Consider the following 14,492-nt stretch of genomic DNA (forward strand, 5'->3'; position numbering starts at 1 on the left):
AGTATTAGTGAAAGAGAAGAGAGAGGCATTTGGACGATTTTTGCAGGGAAAAAATGCAATTGAGTGGGAGATGTATAAAAGAAAGAGACAGGAGGTCAAGAGAAAGGTGCAAGAGGTGAAAAAAAGGGCAAATGAGAGTTGGGATGAGAGAGTATCATTAAATTTTAGGGAGAATAAAAAGATGTTCTGGAAGGAGGTAAATAAAGTGCGTAAGACAAGGGAGCAAATGGGAACTTCAGTGAAGGGCGCAAATGGGGAGGTGATAACAAGTAGTGGTGATGTGAGAAGGAGATGGAGTGAGTATTTTGAAGGTTTGTTGAATGTGTTTGATGATAGAGTGGCAGATATAGGGTGTTTTGGTCGAGGTGGTGTGCAAAGTGAGAGGGTTAGGGAAAATGATTTGGTAAACAGAGAAGAGGTAGTGAAAGCTTTGCGGAAGATGAAAGCCGGCAAGGCAGCAGGTTTGGATGGTATTGCAGTGGAATTTATTAAAAAAGGGGGTGACTGTATTGTTGACTGGTTGGTAAGGTTATTTAATGTATGTATGACTCATGGTGAGGTGCCTGAGGATTGGCGGAATGCGTGCATAGTGCCATTGTACAAAGGCAAAGGGGATAAGAGTGAGTGCTCAAATTACAGAGGTATAAGTTTGTTGAGTATTCCTGGTAAATTATATGGGAGGGTATTGATTGAGAGGGTGAAGGCATGTACAGAGCATCAGATTGGGGAAGAGCAGTTTGGTTTCAGAAGTGGTAGAGGATGTGTGGATCAGGTGTTTGCTTTGAAGAATGTATGTGAGAAATACTTAGAAAAGCAAATGGATTTGTATGTAGCTTTTATGGATCTGGAGAAGGCATATGATAGAGCTGATAGAGATGCTCTGTGGAAGGTATTGAGAATATATGGTGTGGGAGGAAAGTTGTTAGAAGCAGTGAAAAGTTTTTATCGAGGATGTAAGGCATGTGTACGTGTAGGAAGAGAGGAAAGTGATTGGTTCTCAGTGAATGTAGGTTTGCGGCAGGGGTGTGTGATGTCTCCATGGTTGTTTAATTTGTTTATGGATGGGGTTGTTAGGGAGGTAAATGCAAGAGTTTTGGAAAGAGGGGCAAGTATGAAGTCTGTTGGGGATGAGAGAGCTTGGGAAGTGAGTCAGTTGTTGTTCGCTGATGATACAGCGCTGGTGGCTGATTCATGTGAGAAACTGCAGAAGCTGGTGACTGAGTTTGGTAAAGTGTGTGGAAGAAGAAAGTTAAGAGTAAATGTGAATAAGAGCAAGGTTATTAGGTACAGTAGGGTTGAGGGTCAAGTCAATTGGGAGGTGAGTTTGAATGGAGAAAAACTGGAGGAAGTAAAGTGTTTTAGATATCTGGGAGTGGATCTGGCAGCGGATGGAACCATGGAAGCGGAAGTGGATCATAGGGTGGGGGAGGGGGCGAAAATTCTGGGGGCCTTGAAGAATGTGTGGAAGTCGAGAACATTATCTCGGAAAGCAGAAATGGGTATGTTTGAAGGAATAGTGGTTCCAACAATGTTGTATGGTTGCGAGGCGTGGGCTATGGATAGAGTTGTGCGCAGGAGGATGGATGTGCTGGAAATGAGATGTTTGAGGACAATGTGTGGTGTGAGGTGGTTTGATCGAGTGAGTAACGTAAGGGTAAGAGAGATGTGTGGAAATAAAAAGAGCGTGGTTGAGAGAGCAGAAGAGGGTGTTTTGAAGTGGTTTGGGCACATGGAGAGGATGAGTGAGGAAAGATTGACCAAGAGGATATATGTGTCGGAGGTGGAGGGAACGAGGAGAAGAGGGAGACCAAATTGGAGGTGGAAAGATGGAGTGAAAAAGACTTTGTGTGATCGGGGCCTGAACATGCAGGAGGGTGAAAGGAGGGCAAGGAATAGAGTGAATTGGAGCGATGTGGTATACCGGGGTTGACGTGCTGTCAGTGGATTGAATCAAGGCATGTGAAGCGTCTGGGGTAAACCATGGAAAGCTGTGTAGGTATGTATATTTGCGTGCGTGGACGTATGTATATACATGTGTATAGGGGGGGGGGGGGTTGGGCCATTTCTTTCGTCTGTTTCCTTGCGCTACCTCGCAAACGCGGGAGACAGCGACAAAGTATAATAAAAAAAATATATAAATAATATTTTTTTTTCATACTATTCGCCATTTCCCGCGTTTGCGAGGTAGCGTTAAGAACAGAGGACTGGGCCTTAGAGGGAAAATCCTCACCTGGCCCCCTTCTCTGTTCCTTCTTTTGGAAAATTAAAAAAAAAAAACGAGAGGGGAGGATTTCCAGCCACCCTCTCCCTCCCCTTTTAGTCGCCTTCTACGACACGCAGGGAATACGTGGGAAGTATTTTCTCCCCTATCCCCAGGGATAATATATATATATATATATATATATATATATATATATATATATATATATATATATATATATATATATATATATATATATATATATATATATATATATATTTTTTTTTATACTATTCGCCATTTCCCGCGATAACGAGGTAGCGTTAAGAACAGAGGACTGGGCCTTTGAGGGAATACCCTCACCTGGCCCCCTTCTCTGTTCCTTCTTTTGGAAAATTAAAATAGAAAAATGAGAGGGGAGGATTTCCAGCCCCCCGCTCCCTTCCCTTTTAGTCGCCTTCTACGACACGCATATATATATTTATCATATTTATTTTGCTATGTCGCTGTCTCCCGCGTTGGCGAGGTGGCGCAAGGAAACAGACGAAAGAATGGCCCAACCCACCCACATACACATACACGTCCACACCCGCAAATATACATACCTATTCATCTCAATGTATGTATATATATATATATATATATATATATATATATATATATATATATATAATTGTGTATATCTGTATATGTCTGTGTATTCCTACGGGTCCACGGGGAAAATGAAACACGTGGACTCATAGGAATATCTTGATCACGCGCAATATTGTGATCCTTTCCACCATGTCTGTGTATGTATATGTATGTATACGTTGAAATGTATAGGTATGTATATGTGCTGTGAGGGCGTTTATGTATATACATGTGTATGTGGGTGGGTTGGGCCATTCTTTCGTCTGTTTCCTTGCGCTAACGCGGGAGACAGCGACTAAGTATTGTAAATAAATATAGATTTGGGTGAGAAACTGCAGAAGCTGGTGACTGAGTTTGGTAAAGTGTGTGAAAGAAGAAAGCTGAGAGTAAAAGTAAATAAGAGCAAGGTTATTAGGTACAGTAGGGTTGAGGGACAAGTCTACTGGGAAGTAAGTTTGATTGGAGGAAAACTGGAAGAAGTGTTATAGATATCTGGGAGTGGATTTGGCAGCGGATGGAACCATGGAAGCGGAAGTGAATCATAGGGTGGGGGAGGGGGGCGAAAGTTCTGGGAGCGTTGAAAAATGTGTGGAAGGCAAGAGCATTATCTCGGAGAGCAAAAATGGATATGTTTGAAGGAATAGTGGTTCCATCAAGTGTTATATGATTGCGAGGCGTGGGCTATAGATAGAGTTGTGCGGAGGAGGGTGGATGTGTTACGGAAGTGAGATGTTTGAGGACAATATGTGGTGTGAAGTGGTTTGATCGAGTAAGTAATGAAAAGGTAAGAGAGATGTGTGGTAATAAAAAGAGGGTGGTTGAGAGAGCAGAAGAGGGTGTTTTGAAATGGTTTGGTCACATGGAGATAATGAGTGAGGAAGGATTGACAAAGAGGATATATGTGTCAGAGGTGGAGGGAACGAGAAGTGGGAGACCCGCGTCAGTGAGGTTGTGCCAGAAAACAGACCCGTCCACTTATATGCACATACACACACACGCTTATATACGAACATATACATACACAAACACATACATATCAACATGTACACAAATACATACATATACATACATATTCACATATAAATACATATCCACGGACATATACATATATACACATGTACATACATTTTCATACTTGCCTTCATTCCATTTCCGTCGCCATCCTGACCCACAAGAAACTGCATTGTTACCCCCCGTTTCAGCGAGATAGCGTCAGGAAAACATACAAAAAGGCTACATTCGTTCACACTCAGTCTTTAGCTGTCATGTGTACTGCACCGAAACCAGCTCCCTGTCTACATCCAGGCTCCACAGACCTTTTCATAGTTTACCCTCGACGTTTCACATGCCCTGGTTCAGTCTAATGACGGCTCGTTGACCCCAATATACCACATCGTTGCAATTCACCCCATTCCTTGCACGCCTCTCGCCCTCCTGTATGTTCAGGTCCCGATCACTCAATAGAATTATCATGATTTTCAACACGATTAAACAAAGCATTTGATTCTTGTCCTGTTCTTATACTATATTTATGTAGCTTGAGTCGAACAGAAAGATCCTACCAGTCTGACCAACATAATACAGTACAATTTCTACATGGCACTCCATAGGTACATCCCGCAAAACTTTCTGGTGAGTTCCTGATTAGGATATTCTTCATAGTATTGTTGTTGCTGAAGGCAACATTTATATTAAAGGATTTAAGCAACATGGGAATTAAAGTAAAATTATTACCAAAAGGGAGAACTAAAAGGTTCTTGGTGTCAAGGGGAAGTTTGGGATCAACTCTATAAAATGATTTCTTTGCCAACTTAGGGTATTTAGCAATGGAATATCTACGATACTTTAACCTGGATCCAATAGAATACATCTTCTCAAACTTATCATCAATAAACTCTGAACTGCAAATACGTAATGCCGTAAGGAACATAAACTGAAACGATGATGAATCAACTCTGTCATGTTGAGCTGAGTGATAATGAATATATATGCCACCACACACGGGAAACTTATATACTGTAAACGCAGGATAGTCCTTGATACAAACAATCCTTGACGCAGGGCAGGAGTAGCGAGCACACGCTGTGATGGCACTATAAGGAACAGCGTTTTTTTTCTTTTCATCCAAGATAAGATTGTTCACGCAAATGTCAGTGTACTCTTACCCTTTCTCTATTGTTTACATAGGTTTTTCATCTTGAAATTTTCACCCATTCCTTATGGTAATAATGTCTCCTAAGTATGGGACCTCAGCCTGACGATGAGAGGATTTCCCTGCCTATGACCGAGATTTAGATAGTCAAAGAAAGTTATTACATTTGTAGAGTAAGGATATCAGAAGGTAAAAAAGAAAAATAGTGGTAATTAGAGGGAACTCTTACGTCAGATGACGTCAAAATTTAGAGATGCAAGGTGCTCGAGGCGTCCATCAGGCGTGCTGATACCTTGATCAGCACAGATGGGCGGGGAAGGATATGGTGAGTCGTTAAGCGGTGGGAGTTGCTTGTGGCGGGCGAGTTTGTCGGACGAAGGGGGGCCGCGCTCGGTAGGGGCCGAGGGTCGTCGGCAGGGGCGCAACTGAACAAGCCAGGCTTCCCAGCTCACTCCTTGTTGTCGTTGAAGCTACTCAACCTGCTCAGTATCTCCAGCTCTCTTTGGCGTCCTCTTCTTTTGATCGTTGTGGCGTCCTCTTGTTGAGGGTCAGATGAGACTGCGACACTGTCTCTCACACGAGGCTGCTCCGTGAAGTTAACTCTCGCCGCCCGTGTCATGTCTTCACATAGAATACTTCTAATGAGATGTGTAGTACATACGCCACTGTAAAAATGTGTTTACGAAAGGCGTTTTAGCTACGTTTCTTCCATGTATATCAATTGATTGTTCTATGTCTTCTCTCCCATTCTTGTATCTCCTCTGACGTTGTGATCATTACACGAAAGTGCACTTGGGAACTTATCGTGTTTAATTTTCCTCGTGTTCATACATATATATATATATATATATATATATATATATATATATATATATATATATATATATATTTTTTTTTTTTTTTTTTTTTTTTGCTTTGTCGCTGTCTCCCGCGTTTGCGTTTGCTATTTCCCGCGGTAGCGTTAAGAACAGAGGACTGGGCCTTTGAGGGAATATCCTCACCTGGCTCTATATATATATATATATATATATATATATATATATATATATATATATATATATATATATATATATATATGTATATCGCCTTCAACTCACGCACGCTAAGGCAACAAAGGGGAATTAAATAAATCTAGGATTCTTCACATGCGATAAACAACTTTCCATACATAACACGGGAGAACAACATCAGCAACTTAAGACCAATAGCTACATGCTTAAGGGAAGCAGCATAGAATGTATGGCTGAGACAAGAAGACAACGGAGACCCAAACTACTGGTATATACAAGACCCCAACAGCGGTACTAATATGGAATACACCCGACTTCCACGTAGTCTCAAAACGCTGAGTGAAGCTCGAGCTAACCATCGATGTACGTAACAAACAATGCTTTGCTTGCCATGCTAAATTTTCTTCCTAAACCAGCAAGCAACAACGTAACTACATACAAACGCCCAATCTCCCAGGGTGTACAACTATGGGCCCAAAAATACGTATCAAGGAAATCACTCCCGCACCCCAGTAAAACCTGCATCGCTCATCTATTTAGTCAATAGTTATCTTTTATTCCTCGAGTGTACCCTCCTCCGTTCAACCCCTTTCTCTTTCCACTACTAAACACCAATAAAAAAACGAACCTGCAAACTATTACAAGGAGTAACAACGTCGAAGCTCGAGGTATGAGCTCTCAAAAACACTGGTTATCGATGGAAAGAATTTCCTCTTTAAATTTCAGCAACTTAATTTTAAAGGCTCGCTCTCTGAATACCCTCTTTAAGTGAAGTCCCCACCACTAAATATCATGATCATGAGTCTGTGAGGAAGACGCTAACTTTCAGAACCTTTCTGATTGTCATCTCATGTGCGACTCACTTGACATGATTTTACGTATGATCTGGAAGTATATTAACAGCAATACCATCCTGGGTATCAGTAAGAGCCACCGTCGGAGTCTTTCTAAATCGCGTTCCATAGCCAAACCGTCTTCTCTTATCGAACATAATATTTCGCGGAGTCTTACGTTCACCAACACTTTAATCTTCATATCTACATGAGATATGTACTACAAAACATGCCCGCTACTAAACACTGTCTGATAGAGTATTATAGGCTTTCATATCCGGTGAAAGATCAGTGGCAGTAGTTTCATAAGGTTGTTAAGGAATTCAGGTGTGTGGTCATGACGTCAAAGTTCTGGGCACTAGCGCCTGGTTCCTGAGGAGAGCGAGCGAGAGGATCAGTGGTCGCTGTGCCCTCGATCAGGGAAGACGTAAAACCTTGAACTCTGGGGCCCTCGTGGCCTGTCGCAAACGTTTGCTTTACAGGTATGGTACACTTCTGACTGGTTACTGAATGATGTTGTCCTGCTTTATATTTGCCATTGTTAAGGAATATATATATATATATATATATATATATATATATATATATATATATATATATATATATACACACACACACAATTTGATCGAAATCCTTTAGATGATTTTACGAAGTGGCTAAATTCCTCTCAGGTATATATATATATATATATATATATATATATATATATATATATATATATATATATATATATATATATATATATATATATATATATATATATATATATATATATATATATATATATATATATATATATATATTGTGTGTGTGTGTGCATGTGAGAGAGAGAGAGAGAGAGAGAGAGAGAGAGAGAGAGAGAGAGAGAGAGAGAGAGAGAGAGAGAGAGAGAGAGAGAGAGAGAGAGAGAGAGCTGAAAAGGGTGTGCTGAAATGGCTTGGACATATGGAGAAAATGAGTGAGGAAAGGTTGACAAAGATGATATTATGCTTGGAAGGAACAAGAAGAACGTGGAGACCAAATTGGAGCTGGAAGGATGGAGTGAAAAAGAATTTGAGCAATACGGGGCTGAGCACAAGAGTAGCTTGCAAGGGACAGAGTGAATTGGAACGATGTGGCGTATACGGGTCGACATGCTCTCAGTGGACTGAACCAGGTGCATGTGATACGTCAGGGAAAAACTAGGGAAAGATCTGTGGCGCGTGGTTGTGGATATGGTGCTGCGGTTTCAGTGCATTGCATTTAACAGTTGGAGAATAGCTGTAAGCAGATACGGCCCTTTGCAGTTTGTTCATGGCGGTACCTCGCACATCCCTAGAGCGGCAGAAGCCTCTGAAAAAGGGGTCCTGATGATATATATATATATATATATATATATATATATATATATATATATATATATATATATATATATATATATATATATATATATATATATATATATATATATGATAGAAATATTCCATCAGTAACCATCAGATCTCTTTAAGTAGGAGCTAAACAGAATATTTTCCAGTAATTATGATAACCAAATATTTTTTGCCTTTTGCAGGAGGGAGACAAGTTCCAGTCGCCCTCGAGAACAGACTGACGCCGTGTGGAAGACTCGTCCAGGCACCAGGCTGCTTCAGTAGCATCTACCAGGTGCCAGGCCTCTCTCGCAGTCTATCCCTGGAGCCAGACCGCCTACCACTTTCTTCCAGAAGCGAAAGCAAGGTCACACTAGCAGTCTCTTCCAAGCACCAAGACCCTTTATCGGCCTACCTTCAGGCACCAGCTTACACAAGCAGTCCCCCTCGGAGCATTGCAGCCTTATGCACTAGGCCACTCTAGGAGCCTTCCGTTGGCACCCGCTCGCTCTAACGGATTTACCCGGTCACCAGGCCGGGATCACAACGCTAACAAAACATCTGGTAGTCAGAATCACAGCTTGGGCGAGCAACTCAGTTCCCTCGATGTGCTGTTAGAACCAGTGTTCGCTTCTGACACTCTTCTACAAGTATTCACACCAACAGGCGAGTTTCGATTGGTGGCGGGAGTGATGAGTGCACGTAGAGTGTAGGAATCAGTGGTAAGGTGGTTGGTGAGAGAGTCTTGTTGAGTCACCAGTACTGTAGTCTTGCAAACAGTGGCTAAAGTGATTTGTTTTCGGAACGAGCTCTGGCAGAAGGAGCGCCACTGTCCTCCTGATCGTCCCCTTCCGCTGCTCTGAGCAAGGGCGGCCCAATTGCAAAACATTTTGAAAATTACCAGAATCCCTACAAACGCATTTCAGATTTCTTCTTGAAAACCAGATATCTGAAATTGATCCTCAACTCCCTCAGGAGTCTTCACCACTGTCGGAGGAGGACGACCCAAGAATCACTGCCGGGTGCGAGTGTATATAGTGAGTTACAAGAAAATTCCACTGACCACTAGTAGAGTGTTTTGGAACGAGGAAACCGTACCTACAGTGAACCATAATGAAATAAAGAAATGATGAATTCCAAGCGATGAAAAGTGAACTTAATGTTGAAGCTTTCAGTGTTAGGCCTTGAACAACACTCGAGTTATACCCACTGCTGTTCTCGCCACCAGCACCAACTTCACGTGACTTGATAATCGAAACTTATCATTGTACGTGGACACCCAGTGGCACTGTGGGCCTCTGGCACAATTAGATAAAGAAGTCTTGCCGGCTGTAGCCCATAAACATGCTAATGACAAAAAGCAACAAAGGTATTAATTTCAAAGTAAATGTTTAAATCCTCAATAGTGTTCTACGGAGTTTTCTTGGATGGTGGGGAGATGTTAGGTCTGGAAAGACTGTATAATCATGGTAAAGCCAACAGAACCAGGGCTATATCAGAGCTGTGATAGCATCACTCACAATAACCAGTGGGCGACATAGATAACCCCGTTGTCACCTGGGAAGGCTGCACATCTACGGCTGCGGTTGTCCATCACTACTTGTCGGTGTTCTTGGTTATAACAACATCGCAGGTTAACTTATGCACATAACTTCCAAAACGCAAAATCAAATCATAGACAGAGAAAAAATATAGTGTTAAGATAATATGTCTACAAGTTCGTTTCCTCCACCGACCAAAGGCTATATAGTCTTTTCTTCAAAAGCCTCGCCAGTGACGGTGACAAGAAGTTTGTGGACTAATTGTCGCTCTTGAGGTCTGCTGCCTCCTTTAACATTATCAACGACAATAAGTGCGAGTCGCGCAGCGACGCTTTGCCATACGATGGTAAGGTCAGGTACCAGGAATATAGACTACTACTGAGATGGTAACAGTGGCAGGACACCTCCATACACACCCCAACAGTGGCAGCAGACCTCCACACATGACCCTCGCCTTTCTGTTGTCTGGGCTGTGAGTTATCTCATGACTGAGTCTGCTGTACACCACAAATGTGTGTTGTGTGAGGAAGCATTTACACGCTTTGCTCCCTCCCTTGTGAGACTTTTTGACTTTAAAACAGTGACAGGTTGTGATTAAAAAAATTGTGTTCTTGTAGTGGTCGAATGAGAATCTATCTCTAGAAATGATCGACAGAGAAGATGTAGATATGGAGGAGTTCCTCCCCAGACCGAATCAGAACGACAAGATGTCGTCCTGTACAGACAACAACAACAACCGCGGTCAGCGACGACCCGCCAGAATAGCAGAGAAGTATGGGCTTCGGCCCCGCACGGTAATCAGGAGACTACAGCTAGAGAGAAGCCGAGAGGATCTGTCACTAGGAGAATCCAAGACGCCGAAGAACAGGCCTCCGCCGCTATCCAAGTACAGGAGAAAGACAGCTAACGCCCGTGAGCGTCATCGCATGAAGGAAATCAACGACGCCTTTGAGACACTGCGCCGAGTCCTGCCAGACTTCTGCAGCCGTCGAGCAGCCGCGGCTATGACCAAGATTACTACACTCAAGCTCGCCGTCAACTACATCAGGGCGCTCTCACATATCCTGGAAGACGGGCATCCTGGGGATATTTCCTTCTTCGATGGCCTGCAAATGGCCGACGTTTCTATGGGAAGGCAACTTCCTCCGCCAGCTTCTCACACCCTCAGCTCACACTACTCAACCCATGTCGTCCACCTCCAGAGTTCGACCTCCTCCACCTCCCCATCAACCTCCTCCAATACCTCTCCTGCCCTGGCCCGGGGCTCCCTTGGCAGCAGCAGCAGCAGCGATCTCAGTGACCTCTTGTCCGACGACTCCTGCGTCTTCGAGGACACTCTAGACGCCTTCGACGACATTCCTGCGTTACCGGAGGCCGACCCTTTCGCTCTCCTTCTGGCCCCTGAAGGAGAGGCCCTACCGCTGGAGTCTTAGGTACCAGGCTCTTGAGGATTTCGAGAATCTAATATCGTTCCCTCTTTTTTTTTAATGTGTGTTCCTTGATATGTGCCATGTTTATCATGTTCATTTAAACTTATTGTTGCAATATTTGTGAAGTATTATTTCTTAATGTAAATCATTATGCATTTTACTTACGCCAGTCCAAGTTAGACAAGAATGTGTGTAAAGCTCTTTATCAAGGTAGCTGATCTTGGTCATATCAACATTTAAAGTTCATGACCAGCAAAGTTGTGGTAAGGTCTCATGTCTGTGGAAGATGTTTTTGGTGTAAATTATATTACCTCCCAACATGACAGTATGGTTTGTCATACTCTTCTCGCTCTGTTCCATTACGTTTGTAATCTTTATCAATCAATATTTTTCTTTGCATCTTGCGTATCTGTTACTCTCTATCTCTGTCCTCTATATATCCCTCCATCTTCCTGTTGCTACGTCACTCTCCACCCAGCACACACCGGACACAGTCGAACCAGAACATATCAAATTAGAGTAATGGCGTTCCTTGGGTGCTGGACTGGCCCGGCTTGTTCCCCTGGTAAGGGTGCTCACGTTTGGAGCAACAGTGTGACGGGCAGTGACCAATGGTCATACGAGTGGTGAAGGCGGTGCTGTGACCCAGATCTAGTGTCGTATCCAGTAACTTGGGATATCTAACACAGTGTGTAATGAAGAGTTTTGGAAATTCTTTCCACTTGATTATTTCTTGATCGTACGATGTCTGAACTAAGGAATCGAAAATGTTTAATAAACGCGATAGTGTTTCCAGCTGTGAAGCGTAGAGCAGTTGCTTCGTCTGCATAACATAAGGAGGCATTACCATTTTACGTGTCGAAAGTGGTTAGTAAGGAGTGGTAAGCCGAGGAGGTGACCAGAGCGTCTCACATCTGTACAGCGACGGCTGGAGCTCTCTACAGGCCGGTCCGGACATATGGGTCACACCGGCTGTGAGCCACGTACTGAAATATTGCATCACACGTAGAGCTTCTGTAAGCTACTTGTCAACACAAGACTTAATACAACACACAGATAGAACCGAAAATGACTCTGTTAAAACGTTAGGAGGCAGAATGTTCATACAGTATATTTCAGTATATATATAGTATATTTTAAACTGAATATAAAAGCCTCTACTTTGGACTTGTGTGTGGCTAAGTATGGAGAACTGTGTTAATAAATTAATTGTACATGATGTACAATATTAATGAGGAGGCTATAAAGATGAAGTCAGGGCGATGCACTCTACCCTCGCTTGTTCATGAACTAAGAGTGAACCAACGCCTCCCAGACTATGTTCATCTGTACCAGTGATTCTAGTCTAAGTCTTAAGTGCCGTCTGAAAATTTCATTCAATATTCTAAGTAGCTCTGAACTTGCCGAAGTCATGAATTAGACCTCTACACATTGTAGGATCTTCTGTAATCTATAAAGTATTTTATATCTAATATTTCTATTCCATTAAGAATGTGGCCACGGCAAATGGTTGTGTACTCCACACAGTGTTAGGAGATGATCATCCTAGGTTTAATAACAATTTGTCATGCAGACTTGAGATGAACAAACTCATAATCACATTAAACGAGACGTTAAATGATTAATGACAGGCGATGATCCCATACGTCTTCCCTGAGTTGGGACACAGTAAGTGCCTCCACTGATACATTTTCTATATACTGCATCTCTGTTGTCATGTGTCACTGTTTTGCAAGCATATTTAGAAGGAAGTTAAGCTCCCCTTTCCATGGATGATATACACACATTATACTGTTTTACAGAAAAATAGATCATCGATGTATTTGCTCTATACAAAAGATTTTTATAAGTTTTGATAGAATTAGATCTTTAAGATTAATGTTATTTTGTATTCTAGGAGTATAGTGTGTTTTGATGGTATGTAGCACGAACTTAAGTGATGACATAATGTGGTTGAGGTTCAAGTGAAGAAAAGGTCTTGGTGCACATGTGAAGACAAGGTTGTGGTGCCCATGTGGAAACAATGTTATGGTGATCATGTAAGGACAAGGTTGTGATGCCCATGTGAAGACAAGGTTGTTGTGCTCATGCAAAAACAAACTTATAGTGCACATGTGAATACAAGGTTATGGTGCCCATAAAAGGGCAAAGTTGTGGTGCCCATGTGGAGACAAGGTTGTGCCAGAAGTACAAAAAATAGTGTTGTAGATCACAACTTCACGTCAGATTATGTAACTCTCCAGCGGAAGTCTTGTGTTTTCTTGTTTGTGACAGTAAACTGTTAATTGTACATTTCTTGATAGCTGAGTTTACTGTGTTGTACATATGTTAGTTGTTCAACAAGTCTTTTTCTATGTATTAGTCTTTTGTAATAAATGCGGGTAATGATGAAGACGTGCTTTGAAAATGATCCTTACCTCAAATTACTTAAGTTTGGTGTCTGACCTCTTTTAATTCTTCGTGCCTCCTTCGCTGCGATGACCAAACATGGGAAGCATATTCTAGTTCTGGCTTCATTTAAGAGAAGAACAGCTTGTTGAATATTTCCTTATCCATATACTTGAAAACTATCTTAATGTTTGTCAGCAGACAGTCCGTCTCCTTCACTATTCTCGTTTGTTTGTGTGTGTATATGTGTGTGTGTGTGTGTGTGTGTGTGTGTGTGTGTGTGTGTGTGTGTGTGTGTGTGTGTGTGTCAGGTGACTGTTTTTCTGGTCGTGTGAATATCTATACGTAAAATATATATTCGTGTTTGTGTATATACTAAGACTGAGTGATGTCTGCAATGATCATCTTTCATGATGTCAATTAGGTACATGGCGCTTTGTATATCACAAGGCTTTAAAACCCCAGGCGCGGGTCCTTAGTTCGTTTCTCTTGTGTTTTTTGAAGAGAAAAAAGATTAATGATGGTCTGGATAACTGTATATACTCAGAACTCCTCTATTTTGTGGACGTTGGTCTTCCCATAAGACCAGTGGATGAGTTACTTAGCTTTCCTCAGCACTTAACGCAACACCACTAGACACAGCACTTCTGCACCATACACATCCGTAGTCCACTAACACTTCCCAGGAGCCAACACCACTAGTTAACACTCCCCAGGAGCCGGCACCAACAGTTTACAATCACCAAGAACCAACAGCACAGTCAAAATACTTCCCATTCATCAGTCACATGTCTGAATGTAGAATGGCTGGTGTTTATGTCCTTTCTTTTAATGTACTGCCCATAACTAACTCTATATCATAGACTGCCCATAACATTCTATAATGTACTGCCCGCAGCATACTCTCTATAGCATACTGCCCATAACATACGTATGATATACTGCCTACCCGCCTA

The 14,492-nt window shown here is 42.2% G+C and overlaps 1 protein-coding gene across 1 annotated transcript; it reads left to right on the forward strand.

Annotated features, from left to right (window-relative positions):
* Window positions 1-7,228: 7,228 nt before the first annotated feature.
* Window positions 7,229-13,532, forward strand: LOC139753500 (neurogenin-1-like). Its single transcript, XM_071670127.1, has 2 exons — window positions 7,229-7,310; window positions 8,381-13,532. The coding sequence occupies exon 2, from the start codon at window positions 10,363-10,365 to the stop codon at window positions 11,149-11,151; it is 789 nt and encodes a 262-aa protein (XP_071526228.1). The 5' UTR covers window positions 7,229-7,310; window positions 8,381-10,362; the 3' UTR covers window positions 11,152-13,532.
* The last annotated feature ends 960 nt before the right edge of the window (window positions 13,533-14,492 follow it).

The sequence above is a fragment of the Panulirus ornatus genome, chromosome 14 (assembly GCF_036320965.1).
Source record: "Panulirus ornatus isolate Po-2019 chromosome 14, ASM3632096v1, whole genome shotgun sequence".
NCBI classification, from domain to species: domain Eukaryota; kingdom Metazoa; phylum Arthropoda; class Malacostraca; order Decapoda; family Palinuridae; genus Panulirus; species Panulirus ornatus.